Source organism: Ambystoma mexicanum, chromosome 9, assembly GCF_040938575.1.
Source record: "Ambystoma mexicanum isolate Mex_15411 chromosome 9, UKY_AmexF1_1, whole genome shotgun sequence".
NCBI lineage: Eukaryota > Metazoa > Chordata > Amphibia > Caudata > Ambystomatidae > Ambystoma > Ambystoma mexicanum.
In genome coordinates, this window is record NC_090931.1 from 650722490 (window position 1) to 650741862 (window position 19373).

Below are 19373 nucleotides of genomic sequence, written 5' to 3' on the forward strand. Positions count from 1 at the left end.
GATCCCAGGCCTGGGGACGTCAACTCTAGCCAATCACAGTTTAGTACCCGAGGGGTGGGTAGCAACGGGCAAGAACCAATGGTAAGTCCACAATACTGCAACAGTGTGTTATAGTTAGTGTTTTGGTGATGGAACATGCCAGGTACCTGACATGCAAGGGCCAGTAGAATAACATCTATAATGTCCTTTATAGGTTATAACATACTCAATACCCAATCACTTGGCCCGATAGGTTTTCTGGAGATGGGCCCAAGTTGTGACGAACTGCTGACGCCATTTAGGAGTAAAACCGCCCTGCAAGCCGAGGAAGAGCGAGATGTGCATGAATATTCGGTGTTCCTGTGCTGATCCCTGTTGGTTTTGTCTGTAATAAACCGCAGTTTGAACTTGGCGTTGACTGAGTCCTCTGTGTATCCTGGGGGAGGGTGTTGGGCCCTCCAAGTCCAGGGATTTCCAGTGTCCCTCTGGCATACCTGGGGTCCGTCCCCAACAAGGTGGTTGGTCGTCATCCAATAGTCAATATCCGCGAGGCACGATGACACTCTGGATGGTTGGAGCAAGGCGATTTTGGGATTTCAAGGATGATCTGAGTGTCGTTTGCGTAGTTGTAGCAAGTAAGATTGTGGGAGCAGATGAGTGCAGGCAGAGGTTTTAGATACATGTTGAACAGCAGGGGGCATAGGGATACTCCTTGTGGGACCCCTTTTGTTACTGGTCATGAGGTGGCGGTGAACAGGTGGACAAGCATTATTTGTGAGCGATTAGAGATGAAGGAGGAGATTCAGGAGAGGACAGTGTCTTTGATTCCTAGTGATTGTAGCCTGTCTAGTAGGATGGTGTGATCAATGGTATCAAAGGCGGCAGATAGTTCAAGGAGGATGAGTACATCGTAGCCTTCTGCATCAGCTGTTCTTTTTAGGTCATCCCAGATAGACACTAGGGGGGATTCTGTTCATCTGAGCGATCTGAAGCCTGATTGTGCAGGGTCTAGGAGGTTGTTGGCTTCCGTGAAATGGCCAAGCTGCTTGTATGCCATGCGGTCCATGAGTTTGGCCATGAAGCAGGTGTTGGGGACTGGTTGGTAGTTCTGCGGTAGGAGTGGATCGAGTGTAGGTTTTTTGAGGAGGGGTTTGATGTAGGAGGTTTTTAAGGCTTCCGGGAAGGATCCAGATGTAAGTGAATGGTTGAGGATTGAGCGTGCGATAGCGCCTGCACAGGTTGAGGTTAGGATGTTTTTGAGGAGGGTGGATGGGCAGGGGTCCTCAGGGGAGCATGATGGGTGGCTTTGTGCTAGGAGCGAGAGGAACTCCTGATGTGAGATGAAAGAGAAAGAGCTGACGTTTGTATTGAAGGCGGGGTTTTGATGAGGGTCGGCCTGTAGGTGTGTAGGGGGCAAGGGCATGTGTTCCAATTTTGAGATGATGGTGGAGTGTCTGTCAATAGCGACATTGTGGAAGTGTGCTGATAAGGTGTCACATAGGTATTGGGATACGGGTGAGGGTAAGAGCAGGACAGGGATTTGAGTTCAGAAATTATTCTATGCAGTTCTTTGCTCGGGTTGTGAGCGTTTAAGATTCTGTTCCCATAGAATTCTTTCTTGATTTTTATGATTTCCCGTCTGTATGCTCTGGTTAGTCTTGCTAGGGTGGTCTTGTTCTGGGGGGTAGGAATGGTTCTCCAGATCCGTTCCTGACAGCTCTTGTGCATGTTTAGTAAATTTATATTAGCGGTGAACCAGTTGGGTGTGGGTCCTGATCTCTGAGAGGTTTGTTTGGGGGTGTAAGGGTGTTTGAAAGCGAGAGGTCGAAGGCTTTGATGGGGGGGTGGACCTTCCTGGAGGGAAAGCGTTGATGAGGAGGGAGTTTGCTAGATCTGGGGTAATAATGACTTTATTCCATAGCGGAGTGAGATGAGTGGGGGTTTGTGGTGGTTGTGCGTGGCCTTGGGCGCGTGTCTCTTTGGTCAGAGAAGAACATTGCTGAGTGATCAGTCCATGATAGGGGTAGTGGGGGCATTGTGGATATGTTGTGGTCCTGAAGATCGCATCGACAGTGTGACCTCCAATGTGGGTGGGTGTGGAGATGTGTTGTGTCAGGTTGAGTGATTCTAGATTGTTTGTGAGTGATCAGGCCATAGGTTTTGAGGGTGAGTCAAACCAAATGTTGAAGTTCCGTAGGAACCAAGTGTTGTATGGAGGTAGAGGTTGGTTGCCAGAGCTTCGCAGAGTGTATCTGTAAAGTTTTTGTCGTAGCTAGGGGGTCCGTAGGTGAGTAGGAAGCTGTGTGTGGTGGAGGGTGAGAGTTGCGGTTTTACCAGGAGGGATTTGTATTCTGTGGTGGTGGTAGAGCTGTCCTGAATTATTAGTGGGAATTGGTGTTTGTGTAGTATCGCAAGTCCTCCACCCCTTCGCGATGTGTTCAGGACAGTAAAGTTGTAACTGGGTGGGAAGAACTTGTGCGTGATGGGCTCGTAATCGTCAGCAAACCAGGTCTAAGTAATGAAAAGAATGTCTGGATTTTCTTCTGTGATGAGGTCAAAGATGTGAAATTTATTTTTGGAGTCTGATCGGGCATTGATGAGTGCGCAAGGGAGTTGGTGGGGTATTCTTGCAGGTGTTGGGCGGGTGGGGTTGGGAGTGGTAGGAGGAGCTTGAGTGAAGGATTGTGGGGTGGTGTAGCCGGAGATTGGGGAAGGGTGTGACCAGTGAAGGGTGTTAGCGAGAAGGGAGCAGTCGCAGTGGGTAGGGGCAAAGTTGTGGGCAGTGGAGGCTAATGGGGGAGGCGCAATGGGGTGGACGTGGAACAGCTTGGATGGGAGAGGGAAGGAATAGGGCTAGGAACAGGTTGGGTGTCGGTGGGGAGGTTTGGGCCCCATAGTGTGGTGGCAGGGTTTGCAATCTTGGCTGGAGAAGGGGGGATGCTAGGAGGGACTTAAGTTGGTCTTGGTCTGGGCCTTTCCTTAGTTTTTTGGTGGCCCATGGGGTAGGGGTGAGAGTGGGAGGGGCTGTGGAGTTTGCGGTTTTGGCCAGGGCTGCTCTTTCTGCTCTGAGACTGGGGAAGCCCGAGTTGGAGGAGCTATGTTGTTGGGGAGGGGTGTGAGCAGAGGGTGCAGGTGAATGGTTAGCAGTGGGGTTGGAGGGCTGTTTAACATGGGTCGCTGGGCGATCCACGGAACAATGTTTTCTGCTCCCTCTCTTCACCTTGCCGCTCTTGATTGAGCAGAGCAGGATCTATGTGTGAGACATAGCGGATCGGGGGAGGAGGGTTTGACCAGCGAGGAGGGGGATAGGGGAGCTGCATAGGGTTCAGGGTGATGGGGCACAGGGTTGGGATGATGGGCTCTGTGTTGGTGAAGACTGTGCTAGGGTGTGGTGGGACTCATCAGACCTACCGGTGTGCCTGCCTGCGGCTCTGATTTTTCCAGTGTGTGGCATGGTGTCTAACTTGTGGGAAGGGTACATGATATTATGTGTCTTAGTAGAGGGGCTCGTTGAACTGGGGCACAATGATAGATATGTACTTACCTGGTCTTGGGCACTTGGTCAGGGCAGATGGAGGGGATGTACATTATAAAAACTTAAATGAAAAGAACGAATTACAAAATCACAGACACCACTAGTCCGCATTTTTTAATTCAAACTTTTTTTGTGGTCCCCCCAACACATGTATTGTGCAGACCATAATACTGAACAAGGGGAGCGGGGGATACCCACCGCAACCCCTGCTCCCCTAGTTCAGTATTTTGGTAGTAGGTATTTTATACTAGACCGAATGCCCACTATTTGTGCATTCAGTCTTTTATATACGATATTTACGTCCATTACCCAGATGGGGCAGGTTTGGAACCGTGGATGGTGGGGAGGGGGTGCGCCTAGCTGGGGGTACTACAGGAGAAGGTAAAGCGTAGCAGTACCTAGCTTTTGGGACATAGGGGGGGACGTCTAAATGTGGAGACGACAGTGTATAATTGAATACAATAGCACCTGGATTTGGGTCACCTGGATAGTGGGAGAAATGCCTAAATGGGCGTTTCAACAATCGACAGGTATAAACAGTAGAATCTTGATTTGGGTCACCTGGATAGTGGGAGGCACGCCTAAATGACGGTTCCTACAATCGACAGGTAAATACAGTAGGACCTTGATGTGGAACACCTGGAAAGGCGGTCAAACGCCTTGATGGGGGCATAGCAGTACAGTCAGTGGCTTCAAGGTTTGGGATACCAGGGTGAGGAGAGTTGCTTTTGGTGCAATCCTAAATTTGAGACGTTTCTACCTGACCTACTCTGTCCGAGTACAAGAGTTGTCTAGCTTAACACAGTTTACCTAGATGCAAGATATGGCTAGGGGACACAGTCTACCTAGATGCAAGATATCGCTAAGGAGCACAGTCTACCTAGATGCAAGATATGGCATGCGGACACAGTCTACGTAGATGCAAGATATGTCCAAGGGGCACAGTCTGCCTAGATGCAAGATATAGCTAGGGGACACAGTCTACCTAGATGCAAGATATGGCTAGGGGATACAGTCTACCTAGATGCAAGATATGGCTAAGGGACACATTCTACCTAAATGTAAGATATGCCTACGGGACCAACTCTACCTAGATGCAAGATATGGCTAGGGGACACAGTCGTCCTAGATGCAAGATATGGCTAAGGGATGATATGGCTAATGGACAGAGTCTACCTAGATGCAAGATATGGCTAAGGGAAAAGTCTACCTAGATGCAAGATATGGCTAAGGGAAAAAGTCTACCTAGATGCAAGATATGGCTAAGGGACAAAGTCTACCTAGATGCACTATATGGCTAAGGGACAATGGGCCTCATCACAAGTATGGCGGTAAGGCAACAACAGCGCCGGTATCGCTAACAGCACCGTTGCTACCGTACCGCCATACTACGAGTTCTGCTCGCGGGTGCCCTTGCAGCCACCAGGTCGTACCAGCACCCGCGAGCAGAACATGATGGTAGCACTGTTACCCCTATGGGGCTCAAAAGGGAATGGGGATGTACGGGGCCTGGCAGCCGTGAAAGGGTAATTACTGGGTCCGGCTGGGCCGAAAAAGCCCAGTAATTGCTCATTCGCAAGTGCCAGACCCGGATGCGAATTTGGAGGTAGCCTTGCTGGTTTTACCGGCAACCTCGTAATGAGGCCCAATGTCTACCTAGATGAAAGACATGGCTAGGGGACAGGTCTATCCCAACAGTTTGGTAGTAGGCTAATTATATGGGTTGGACAGTCTAATGGGAGGCAGTGATTGCTGGTCCCCCCTGTCCAGACAACGTCTACCTTGTCAGTCGCTGCTGGTTGACGGTTGCAGGCGCCATAGGCTAACATGGGCCAACACATTCTAGAGCTGTTGCTGCTTGAAATGTCCTTTGCCTTGGGGTCCTTCGCCACGGGGGCTGCACGGGGGCTAGGGGCTGCCCTGGCCGGTTGCTGCAAATGGGTCTTGGTTGTCTAATCAAGGGAGTGGGGAGGGATGGAAGGTGGGCAGATGGAGGGGAATGAGGAAGCTCGGCCGAGAGGAAGGGAGAAGGGGCACTGTGAGCATGCTAGGTGCTAAAAGAGATCCCAAAAGCAAGCCAACAAACCAAGGGGGATACTGCTCTTAGGAAGTACAAAACACTCACCTGTCGACACTCACTTGTGCCTCTGGGGCTCGTGCTATAGATGTCGTCTCAAGCACTTGAACTGGGTGTCAGCTAACCTAACTGATGTGCCACCTCATAATCGATCCTCCTCCCTCTTTCCCGCCACAGCAAATAATCTTGTGTTGTCTCACTTCCTGACTGGCACACTCCCAGCATATCTAATGGAACTCCCAGCATATCTAATGGACTTCCCACTGTTGAACTCTCCCTCCTCCTGCTTCTCTTCTGCATCGCCAACTGCCCCTCCTTATACTCCTACAAACTTCACCACTATGTTCTCCCTTCTCCACCTCCTCCTGCACTACCAACTCCTTCTGCTTCATCCCTTATCTGCTCTTCCACTTACTGCTCTGCCTCAACAAATTCCCACACTACAATGATCCTGGCACAGGCTTTTGTAGGTTATTTCCCTCTGCCCGGACTGGAAAGACAACAGGTGTGCACAGTCTTGTGGAACACTCCCGTCCCCAGCACACCTAATTGTATTGTGATCCAATCAATATTTCAATCCTTCTAGGATTACAATTTACAATTCTCATTTAAATTTTTTAGTACTTGAAAATAATTTCACTTCATTCTTTTTATACAAAGATTTATATGTATAAATTATGCAAATTTAATGTAATGTACAATGTTACTTTTCCAACAACAATAGTTTTAAAAAAAATCAACAATCCACGAATCCTGTATTGTGCTCAACGTGTTTTGGGAGTTCCTTTCCCTTCATCACGAGCTATTCTTCATGCTATTTTGTCTGCCTCGATTGCACTTTTCATGCTTTGAGCTATGAGAATAGAGAGTATACCTATCAGGGCACTTAATCTCTACAAAGTCCTTCTAATCACATACATGTTTCAAGTAAAGATCTGTCATGACTTGTTTACTGATATTCACCTGGTGCCTGTCTGTCCCAGCCCAAGTCCTATGTTGTTCTCCAAAGGTGTTCGAGTTAAAGGTCTTCTCAAAAAAGTCCTCTTCTGCCCAGTGATGTAAATAATAAGATGTATATATCTTTATCTCTATATCTGTCTCCTCTAATACAACATTATACCCATATCTATTTTTCTCACCTTAGTTATACTAGTGGCGCTTCTAAAGAATTCATAAGCGTTAATGTCCATCACATACGATCTTTGGCTCTGGAGGGTACCGATATAAAAATGACCAAAGGTCAGAATGTTAGCACACATGTAAGTTATCAATTTAATCTCTGCCTGTGTCTATCTCTTCTTACCCACATTGGTTGTGTGCGGCGTCACAACTGCTGTGCTGCAGAGTGGTCACTCTCCCGTTATGTCCTGCCTTGATGGCTTATGAAAAATGTGTAAGCTTATGGCCCTTTGGAAACGTGCATCTGTTACTGGATGGGATCACAACAGAATAATTCTGAGTCCAAATAACCAGACAAACTCCAGATGGAGAAGATGGCAAGTTGCTGTTTTATTAGCAATAATTTAAAACAGGGAGTTTACAGCGAACATCAAGGACGTACGCTCATTCTCAGCGATTGCCACAAAAAATACATTTATATACTTCTTTATGCATCAGAATTACATCATGATATATGGCAATAGTGAACAACCTATCAAGGGTTGAGAATGGTTAAGGGATACATCTAGACATGCAATCATATAGGAGCTAGGTGTGTTATTGGCTGTCAGATATTAGGTGGTCAATTTATGGCTACCTCTTCATACGTGTCATTTAGGAAGAATCCGTTACAGTGTTTCATTGGTTTACCAGCTATAAGGTTTTTCATTATATGGACTAATACAATTGGTTTGCCATGTCTGGAACATTTGTCTCAATTAGCGGCACGTAAGCCAAGACCCAGGTGCAAATAGATAGGACATGAAGCTGCCGTATCACTCAATTAGCCCAACATCTCTCATCACCAATGCCTTCTGCCATGAAATTTTCTTTGTACTTGGCCTTGCAGAGTATTCTTGTCCTAGGAATGCAACGGGAGTGAGTGCACTCGCTATCGTGTCTGGAACTCCAAGTTCAAGCCATATTTTCATCCTCGACTCACGTGACAAGAGACCATAATTCTGTTAATTCTGCAAACTTTTAAATGTTTTAATGAATTAATACTTGGCATCCTCTGTGTTCTTTCTTGCAGCTTAACGTGAGAGGATTCATCCTCCGCACATTCGTTATTCTTCAGCGCAGATAGCTGACCTCAACTTCTTAGTTCTTGACGTCAGGCTAGACAGCCTCCCAACGCAGCTCCAACAACCTGCTATTCTACTGCGACACAGCCTTTCATTTTCTCTCCATGGTTCTTTTGCTTATTTATTTCATGATACCAATGTCCTGTTTCTGTACAATGGCGGCTCTGCCTGCATTCTTTTCACTATTTATAGCTAGCCTATATGATGACTTGATCTATCTTGCGTTTCAGCGTATGTACATTCGTTATACTTCTGATTGCTGCAGCATCTTCTTACCGTGTAATATTCTTCTTTTACACTTTTAAGATTCACTTGAGTCTTTACTTTGCCATTTTCCCTCCGTGATGCTACATTATTTAGCTCCTTCTCATATTCCTTCAGGGAGTTCCTCCTGCAGGCTGTCATCAACTCAAGGGTATATGGATACCGTCTTCCAAATATTCGCTGTGGTATTGATACAATAGCTTGTGTTATACTGGGCACGTCTCATGTCTCTAATACAGGTGTTGTAGGGGGATAGGATCTCCTGCGGATGTATACGTCTGCTCCTCTACATATGCATGCCTGTTGATCAAAGCACATAATAATATAATATGTAAGGGTCTTTCCTGTGTGTTGGTATATTGACTGGGTCTGCAAAATATTGTAAGAATCGGCCTTACCTAACCTCTATCGAACGCTGCTTAACTTGGTTCTCCTGTCCATGGCAGATGGGAGTTTGAAAAATGGCTGCTATTTACATTATGACATCATCACGTACGAATGCGATGATGCCACGAACAAATGCTCGCCGCGTATACTCAGTTGCTCATAAATGTTCTAATTCTCAACCATAATAGTGTCCAAATGCTGTGTGTGTGAAAACAGCTTAAATCTCAATATCTCCATGCAACAAATGAAACGTGAAGCGTGGGACTGGTGAACATGTTCCTACAGTTGTCTTGTGTGACACCTCATGTATGTCCGCTGACCTCCATTAGTTAATACTTAACGTCTGTGTTTCCCCTGTCTGCGCATGGAGAAAAAACTTGGAGCTGAGTGTAGCAATCTGTTTGGTTAAGGGATTTTGTGCACAGGTATTCCTGTGCTTATTTTACCCACTTCTTCTCGAATCGTACCTTTAAAAGCCTGGTCGGCGATCTCGGAGTTTGCCAGATTGCACATGCGTGGCTTTATAACAGCGCTAAGCTCCTCATTGGAGCCGCAGGGCGTAGAAGGACGATTTGGTGTGGCCAGTTCGGCGCGAGCCAATTCGCTGCGACCGCTTTGGCGCAGGAGACAATTGGGCGCAACCATTTTGCCGCGCCCAGTTCGGCGCTGGGACGTTTAGATGCAGGGATATTTTGGCGCGAGGGAGGGATAGTGTCATTATTTTTTTTTATTTTTTTAAACCCAATTGCATTATAGAGTTGAAAAAGTCTCACAGGCCAGGGTTCTGTTATTTTGCGTTTGGGAGGGATACGCGAGAGAGGGATAGTGTCATTATTTCATTTTTTTTTAAACCCCGAAAATGTTTCACAGGCCAGGGTTCTGTAATTTTTTTAAAAAGTGTTGCATTCCCGCCTTCCAGTCAGAACCAATCCTCAGTGTAAATCCCCCCTCCCCAAATGCAACGCCAGCTTGGGTCGTGTCAGCCGATGGTGCCCCCAAGGCCGGGCAGGCCCCTCTGTCAGTGCCCACAGAGCAATTCCCCTGATTCCCTCTGACAGGATCCGAGTCTCGGTGCCCCAATGCCAGTGCCAGTCATTAGCACTTCTTGGACAGGTTCGGTCCGCAGTTACTCTCTGCCAGATCAGTTCTCCCCCACCCCCCAGGGCCTTCAGTCGGTGCCTGACCTCGATGACCCTCAGGCCAGTTCCAGCACCGGTATTGGGCACCGTATTCCTCATTTGTACCAGTCAATCTGACACTTCGACGCCATCTGCCCGTTACAGCCCTCAGCCCCACCCCCATAGCACTCATAGCACTATATTACCCTCACATAGCTCAAATCCTCTTTATCCCTCAGGGTGTACCAGTCTCCGTGTACCCCCACCCTACCGGCGCCCTGTCAGCAGTTGTAGAGCTGAGCAAAAGCAGTATTGTTTATTTTTATTTTTTTACAGTAGTGCATTTTAGAGTTGAAATATGGCCCTTAGTCTGTGTACATCACCATGGATTGTTTATTTATTTGCAAGTATGCTGTGTTTTAATTGTTGGCAATGTATTCGCACACACACAGGCTGCGTGTTCACAAAGCAAATCCAACGGTCCAGAGTACAGAGTATCGCAGTCTCCCTCTTGAGTTGACCTCATCACCGACCCCTGACAAAAGAGTTTTAATAGTTTGTTTCACTTTAACTTTACTAGGTTACCTTTCAAAGTTCAAATAAGAATAAAAAAGACAATGCTATTGAGGAACATATGTCAAGAGAGAGATTTGTGCTGAACTAGTTATGATTATAATTTACAATGCAATGGAAACATGTTCTGCATTAGTATGCTTCTGCACCGGGCAGTATGCCCGCCCCAGCCCTGTCCTTGCTTGCACTGCATAGATCACCCCTGTAGCCTGGGCCTCTCCCTCGAGCATAGAAGACTGCACAGTGGCTTGTGGGTTTGCATAGCCTATGCAAAGGGTGGGCCACGTGCATGGATTCTGGGTAGGTGCATGTCGCGCACAGGCTTGCCTTCACTGCATCTTTGCATGGCACCTGGTTCACAGGCAGTGCTCTTTAGACTGTTTTTCGTCTCCCTCTAAATGGAGAGAAAGATAAATGTGCGAGTGGAGTGAGGCGCTGGGGTGAGCCGAGCAGCCTGTGGCAGTCCCTGGTGGCCCCCGGCGGCTTCCTTCGTGTTGCTCCAAGTAACGCACTTGTAAGTACTGGAAGTATTGCACTGCACTTATGTCTTCATACTCCTTGCCAAGCTATCCACTCCATGACTTGGCCTCCTTATCCGATGCCAGTTTGGGCGCTAAATTAGTTCAAGTGTTATCGATTTCCCTGCGTCAGTGCAAAATGCCTTCGAACCCGTGCCAGATCCCCCTTTGGAATTGGAGGATACTACTAATGGCTGCGGCTCTTGTGAACACTGAGACTGTTTCACCAGTGGGAGATGCACCTCTTTTGCAAACGGCAAACATTATTCCGTTGACAATCCGGGGTGACCCAGGGCTTTCGGGACAAGTGGAAATTCAAAACTGAAATGCGGGTAATTCTATACACTCTTTCCCCTGTCTGCCCCGATTTTTATTGCAGATGCAGCTTCTGACGGAGCAGGAGTCACTTGACCCCAAATTCTTTTCAAATGCAACACGTTGAGAGGCACAGTAGCTGTCATCGTGCTGCTTTTGAAAAGAATTATGCTTTTAAATTTGGCGTGAGGGAGTTTAGACGTGGCTGCAATGTCAGCCACGTCCAAACGTCCCTCGCGCCAAATCGTCGGCGCCAGAAAGGCTTCTGCGCCGAAATGGGTGTGCCGAACTGGCTGCTGCGCCAAAGCGGTCACGCCAAACCAGCCCTCGCCGAATAAGCGGCACCAAAAAGGTGTGTACCGCCGCAGGTACCTGCATCTATTCTGTGGACCGCGGCCCCAAGTCCTCCCTTACTGGAGGGTTACCAGTGAGAATGCCTGTCCAGTGTCCAGACAACGTCAATCTGTTGGTACCAGTGTGATGATTTGTCATACCTGTAACTTTCTGTCAAGATATGCGCCTGGTTGCCTTTGGGCCTGGTCTGCGCTAAATAAATAAATAAATAAATAAATAAATAAATGCATACAGAGCACAACAAATAATGTAGCACTCTTTCCGAGGTGGGAAAATATGTTGTGGGGTTGTTGTAAAGGATAATTATAAAATTGGAAACTTCAGGTGAAGGAAAGGTTGGGGGAGTGGAGAGTTAGGGGAGAGCGGAATACGGAGGCATTGCCCCTGGGAGCGTTTGGGAGAGCTAGGGGAAAAACAGGTAGGCGGGGAGGGGTGACGGGAGCGTTTGGGAGAGCTTGGGGAAAAACAGGTAGGCGGGGAGGGGTGAAGGGTCGGGAGATTGGGGGAGGGGGGGGCGTTCCCCCAAAATGATCAACTGTTCAGTTCAGTGCAAGTGCACAAAAGCGAATTCGCACTATATCGGAGGAATATGTATTTTTGCGCTGCAACAGAACAGGGTGAGTTAGGGGGTTGCTTAGGGCGGGGTACAAGGGTCCACTCGAAAAGGATTGATTGGAATGGCACTGAAAATGAGGAAAATAATAAACTGGAAACACAGGAAACATTTGGGTTCCTTTTAGTTTCGCTCACACTTTACTCACATTTTACCATTAGATGGCGCTCTGCCACCTTAGATGAGCAACTGATTTCGAAGACCTGTAAAAGGAAAGCGATCATTTAAAAATACGAGAATAACTAACACTCCTTTTCAATTCGTTTTGACGATATTTTAGCATAGCAACGATTTTAAAATTGCAAAAGAGGAAGGACATACGAGAAAGAAATGTTTCATGAACGAAATTACTTCTGAACAGTGTTTTTATACGGATGTACACGTATACAATCTTACTGGCGCAGCGCGCCTGTCATGAGATGATTTCAACTTGGTAAACTGCGGTGACACATTTCCACAGACACAGCTCCACGGTTCCTGCTGCACCAGGCTGGCGGATTTCTGTGTCATCTCTGACACAGTGTGATTGTCAGAGATGACACAGAAATCAGTGTGATTTCTTTACAGGGGCAGTATAGGATGCAAATGCCATGTGGCGGATCCCAGCCCCATACCCCTAGTGTTGTGGGGGGAAAACCGGGGATCCCTGTTACCTTCTACAGCCCAATTGGTGTTGGACTCTACAAGACTTATCCCTTGGTTTTAGGGCCCCAACTTCTAATACAGGCCTGCACTATCCAGGGTTGGCAGAGTGGCAGAGCAGCCAGGCTTACCCTAGGAGGAAGGAATGTGAGCTGTAAATCAGTACAACGAAATCAGAACAAACATAGACCGCAAGAAACACGTACACACTCACAGTTATATCCAAATAGTGAATTATTTGATATGTAAACAAGGCAATTAGAAACTAAAGGAATATTGTATCAACTAGCAACATCAAATTTACATTTAGGATAGTAAGGAGGAATAGAGCAGGTGAGGACGTTGTTATATACTTTTCTTATCCACACATGGAGTGACTTCAGTTCAGATCAGTATAAGTACTTATTTTATATTAACTCTGCAATATTCAAGTTTAGGTAAGTCCAAGAATGAAAAGAGCAACAATCACAGGTAAGCAATACTAGTAGCAACACATATAAGGTCTAGGCCATCTTTTCCCTAACAATAAAGGAGTTCTTCAGTTCAGATTTTGGAGGTAAACAAGCAAGGCCCAAGCCAAGAGGTTCAGAGGATTTACTGTTAGGAAACCAGCCATGTCCAAGTCAATAGGAATGCAACAGCTCTGATGCAAATCTTCTCAGCACAAGTAAGTTACACGTTAGTTGGCCTTGGTAAAAGTTCAGGGGCTTAGGAGAAGGACTTTATGGGAATGGGGGCACAGAAGCACCAGCAGCTTTGCTAACAGTGCTGGTGCTTCCGTGACCGGTCTGCCTACCATGGCTGCTGTGCCAAGGTCAGACTTGACAGGCACGCTGGCTCCAGCAGGCAGACCTGTAATATACCGGTCTGGAAATAACAGTGCCGGTAAGCCTCCCGGCACCCTTGTTTCCGGATCCGCAGGGTCATAATGAAGCCCAATGACTCCTGGATCATAGAACTGGCAGTTATCTTCAGAGGTTTTTGCCTCTCTTTTGTTTCTTTTACGAGCCCAGTTTCCTCGCCCTCTCTTTCTCTTTGTTCATGTCTTCGCTCTATCGTCTTATACAAAACATGGTTGCCTCCTTCTCTGTTTTCCCTGCTTGAGTAACTGGTGGTCATGCTTCTCTTTGCTCAAATTGTTTCTGGCCTCTCTTTAATCTGTTCACGGTACTCTTTTGATCTCTAACCCCTAGGTATGCCACCGTACTGGGGGAAGCTGTGAGCATGGACGAGGTGATGGGAAGCCGGTCTCTCAAGGAGCTGGAGGAGACTTTGTTTTGTACAACCAGGACCAGCACCAGCTCCTGGGAATCATACTGGGAACACAATGACCCACTCCGCGACGTGGACGAAGTGGCCATCCCTTTGCTCTGCATCTGCAGTCATGATGACCCAATCCGGGGGAGCGCAGAAAAAACGCTCCCCGTTGAGCTCTTTGAGACAAACCCTCACCTCTTTCTGCTCCAGACCCAACATGGAGGGCACTGCGGATTCCTGGCAGATTCCCTTACTGGAGAGGGCTGGAGCCACCACGCCTTGCTAGACTTCTTCAAGTCCACGCTGGACTTTTTCCTGATGGAGGAGAAACATAAGGGGTTGTCCAGGAGGAAAGAAGGGGGCCTTGGGGTTTTATCCAAGTCAATTGCTGGGATTGGGCTTGCTCCAAAATCAACAGAAGAGACAAGAGTCTGCAGACAGGACCCAATATGCACTCATAATATACATGAGATCTACAAATGGCAAAGGTCTTACACCAGGTAAGAGCAGCTTCACACCGAAAGGTCATCGGTGACCACAAAAATGAGCGAGCGCCCCATAAACCTGCATCGGCTGCTGCAGCGTATCAGACCGCCAGTCTCCATATCTGTCGGGAAAACGAGGATGGCCAAGGGATGAGTGTTGACGTATCTCTAACATGTCATAATGCCTCCGGACGTTTTGGCAACCAGGTAGCACAGATGGGGTCCCAAGCAGCCATGCAGGGGCGTGGGGATCAAAGTAGGCACATGGGATGCAAAGGTGGGCGTGGTGTGTGTTGAATGTGGGCAACAGATTTGCTCTACTAAAACTGAGAACAGAATGCCATTCTAACTACAAAAGAGTCACAAACAAGCATTGGCAATGCCAACAGTGTGGGCTTCTGTGTAGGCATGGTGTCAGGGACTGCCGTAGTGGTATTAACTGGCTATTGATGGTAACTGGTGAAAAATGGCACGAGCACCCGGAATCTAATAGCAGTGACTGGCAAATGCCTACTACTTATACAAAAGCAATAACTGTTGGCTTTATCAATACTGGTTTTTAACAGGACTCTAGTGAACGACATACTACGTGCTTATAAATTGAGTAGCTGAACACAGACCTGGTTAAGACATTTTCATTATGCCAGTAGCAGGTTTACAGCTACAATTAAGTCATTGACTCTCGGAAGAATGCTTTCAAAAAAACACTGGCAGGCACTTTGAGTGTAAAGTTTGATGGTAAGGCTTGGATAAAGCGAGCTCAAAGAGTTCTCGTGAAGAGGTATTTTGGTCAGGAAAGTGCAGGAACTGGGTGGGAATGGCCAAAGGGATTAGCATGGCCATGAGCAGTCAATTTTTGGGCAAATAACCAAATAACACCTGCAAGCTTTGTGTCCCTCCTCATATGCCATTTCTCCGTAGCTGTACTCTAATGCGGTAGTATCGGCTTATAGCCAAAACTATAAAGAAATGTGCATCAGGACTCCTCTACGTCGTAATATTAGAAGTGCCTGGTTGCCCACACTTTTATTGGTAAGCAGCCGTGCCCCCAGTAGAAAGGGGTTCTGCAACGACGCCAACTCCCCCACCTGCCCCTATGTCCATCTCAAGTTCAGAAATAAGTATAAGATTCTGTCTCAAATCTCAGCGCTTTCTATACAGGTGTGATATGCATCACCTGGAAAATGAAACATCGGTTTGATGTTCACTTTGACGTCCCGGGAAACCGAATGGACTGTAAAATGTGCCACCAAACTTTACCAAAACAATGTTTTGGTAAATATATACCCAAGAATAGCTAGTGAAGTATACTCGGGTTTCCTCCTCTAGAGGTCCTATGCTTTCTTGGCATGGGTTCTTCCAGCTGTTAAGATAACAATGGTATGGTAGCAGTAGAAGGTGGAGAGAGAGAGTGAGGGTCAATATGGGAGTGCGCGTTGCAAACCAGCCTGTTTTCTCTGGAACAGTGTCTCCAGCTTGGGTTCCAGGTAAGTTCTTGCAGCATATGCTATAATGGGAATGTGATGATTTTTTCCTCTATCCTCACCAGCTAGGAAACTGTTCTGCACTATAGGTTATGCTGTATCATGTTATTGGAATGTAAACCACGCACTGCTGCCATTTGCATGGTTTCCATGCGCTCTGTTGCATAGCAGAACTGCATATTATTAATCAGGGGAGTAGATCTGAGTGGGCCCTCGCATTCAAATCTGAAGTAGGACAGGTGATGGAGTTGCTACAGTCCATAGCATGGATAGCTTGCGTGGGCGTGATTTGTTTTTGAATAGGTAAGTTTAATAGTTTGCCGCCGAAACGAAAGAACATTTGTGCAGTCCTGAATGTCTGACCAGAATTAGTCCATTAATGGGCAGTGAAGAGTTGGTGCTGGCCAAGACACACTCCTAGATCAGGGGTCTACAACCTTTCGCTCTTCAGATGTTTTGGACAATTTGAACTACAACCCTCATCCGCCCTAGCCAGCATAGTCAATACTAAGGGATCATGGGATTGTGGTCCACAAATAACTGGAGAGCCCCAGGTTTCGACCGCCTGTCCTGGAGTGGTTGCAAATGGGTAGTGGACTCAGCTCAGGGTCTGATTCTCCTCAGGACAGAACAGTCAAGTCTGTTGAAGGTGAGGTCCTTGACAAAGCATGTTGAGGTCGAAACATGTTGGGTATGCTGGTCTTCCACCCTGCTGACTGGCATGTGATATATTTTTTCATTTAGTCTGTATCCATTAAAGAGAAGTTTTTTTAATAATATCCTGAAGTGGCTTCTATTACAGGATTGTTAGGCAGAGATATCCGCTTTGCCTGAGAGCCAACGAGGAGGATAACCTGAAGAGGTTTTGCAGAGAGACACTATGACTTTGGGTGCCAGAGACCTGGGTGTCAGAAGTTTGACTTAACACTGAATTCTTTTCCTCTGCCATTACCACATAACATGTTGTAGGCTGAGCCATAAAGCTCTGCATGTCAAGCATCTGTGCTGATAACCCGGCAACTGCAAAACACCTATACATCCTCACAAAGATGGTGCTTATGGGTCAGCCATAGCAAGAGAGAGCATGCAAGAGGGTCCTCATAATAAAAACAGTATGAATTGGCTAATGATTGTCACATTTCATGCAGATATATACACTTCTAAGTGCTGTTAGAATCAGTGTTACTGATCCCATAGAGATGGCCACATGCAATTGCCGATCATGGGAAAATGGGAAAGCGGATGAAATTCTGCCTCCTTCTACATTGAACGCCAGGGCTGCGTCTTGGCCCCTACGCCTTTTAACTTATATTGGGGAGGCATTTTAAACAAGCAGAACTTTTCCACTCATGCTGGGAGGATCCAAAATCCCATGGTAGGTGCATGCCGACAATTTGTTATTCATAGACTATACACCTATTGGCCTTCAAAGAAAATTGTTATATTGAACAATATCTAAATGTAAACGAATTAGACATTAATGCAACTAAGTCAAAAATTCTGATTATGTCTCAACATAAAAACCTGTGATTAAATTCTCATGGAGATTAAAGCAATCTGAACTGGAAATCATCAATAAAATGACTTAATTGTGATTCTCTATTATAACAATAAGCATCTGTTCTGGCGGTTTTGACAGGGTGGTAATGGCACAGGCTAAGTTAGGGCCTTACGCTGGGATCTGGTGCCGTTACAAGCCGGGAAGCCCACAAAACAGTTACTTATTGCTATGAGCACCCCAGGTTTTCAATTCAGAAATCTCTGGGGCTAACAGCAATGTATTTTATTTTAATGAACGGGACGCCTTGTGGCGTCCCGTTTATTCAAACAAAATACTTACCCAAGATGGCCACCGTGGAGCTGAAAGACAAAGTTCCATACGGATCCCGGATTCCATTTCTATGGAAGCCAGCGAGGACACGGAGTGGCGGCAGCGGCTGGGTGCCACCGCCAAATGAATCAGTTAATGGGGCAGATGGATGGTATCAAAAAACCAGAGGGGAAGGCAGGAGAGAGTGGGGGGAAGTTTGTACACTGTGGAAAGCAGCCATCAGGCTGCTCGGAACATGGGCTGAGTTTGTAGGATTCAGCCCGCAATCGAGCAAGCTGATTGGTTGTCTCCCCCTCCCAGGGTGATAATTAAGATAGACGCTCAACAAATGCCTTTGTTAGACCTCTGGAAGCTAAGACCTTAGGCCTGGCGGACCAAGCTAAAAAAAGAAATAAGATATATTGTGGATTTTCCTTAGTTCCGGTTATAAAGTTTTATGAAAAGGAAGGTTGTCCTGGTGCTCACCTATGGTCCGGAAGTATCCGGCCATTGGAATAGTGTGCTTTGGGCCCAATAAGATGGTCTTTTCTAGAATTCTATTCTGAAATTGCCTGAAGGGGTACCCATTTCAATTGTTCGATATGAGCTGGGCCTTTTCTCATTGGACTATATGGTTAAATGGAAATGTTATCCATCTTTAAGAAAGTATTAGATTCCCCCTAGGAACTCCTTATTTAATATCTTGAGCAATGCATTAAATGCTCCTATGGATCCAGATATGCAAGAAAAAAAGTTTTATTAGAACAACCGCTAGAGGTGAGAAAGAAACAGAGAGAATTAGATTGGTGTACCACTAGAGCCGAGGGTTTCCATTACATGCTCTTTACATGCATATCTTTTGTAGAAAAAGCTTCTGGTTTATTACCGAAATATTTAGAAAAATTCTTTTGCCCTGTATGGCGACATACATTTTTAAGAATTTGTTTTAACTTGTTACAGACTAATGCAATTTTAGGAGGCTAGATCCAAAATTGAGATATCCAAACGACTGTGTAGATTTTGCCAGAAAGATGCAAAAATAGGAACATTGAAACATCTTGTTGTAGGGTGTATATATTTAAATCAGCAAAGACACATTTCTCTTTCACGTTTTATAAAATATTTGAATTATCTTAACATAGATGAATTGTGGGAAAATAAATTTGTGGTTAACCAAATTTCACTGAATTTAGCCACCATCAGATTTGTATTGGCAGTATTTCCACCCTCGAAAAGTATGTGATACATTGTGATATTTTAATTTTTATCTGTATTATGTTTAATTGTTGAAATGTTGCTTTGCTGCTTTACAATATTGCGAAAGGTTTGGTTAACAAGCCAAGCCCAATAATAAAATAAAAGTTTAATTCTGCCACATTTTAAAATTAAGTTCATGCTCTCACTGGGCAATGGGACATTGAATTTTTTTTAAAACTCTGCTGACCAGTGCTTGAAATAGGCAAAATCTTTTGTCTAGCATGGATTTGGAAGGTCTATTTTAAAAGAAAACTTTGCCCAGGCCTACTTCAGACCGGTGGACGATTAATAAATGTTCATTTATCAAATGGGAGGGGCAGATGGTTCTGATACTCCAGGGACCAATTCAAAATTGGCATGATCAATCTGCGTATCTGACATCCATTGATTTCTCTTTCCAGAAGGAATGTAAATTACCTTATGGCTGCTCTGCAGATTATATCAAATGAAACTTGACACTGG

At 46.1% G+C, this 19373-nt stretch overlaps 1 protein-coding gene across 1 annotated transcript in view; it reads left to right on the top strand.

The window, feature by feature from the left end:
- Nucleotides 1-19026, top strand: part of LOC138488438 (protein ABHD15-like) — a 76800-nt gene extending 57774 nt beyond the window's left edge. The window contains exon 3 of the mRNA XM_069615385.1: nt 13812-19026. Coding sequence (XP_069471486.1) covers nt 13812-14379 — 568 coding nt within the window. The 3' untranslated portion in view covers nt 14380-19026. The remainder of the gene's footprint in view (nt 1-13811) is intronic.
- Nucleotides 19027-19373: the final 347 nt, after the last annotated feature.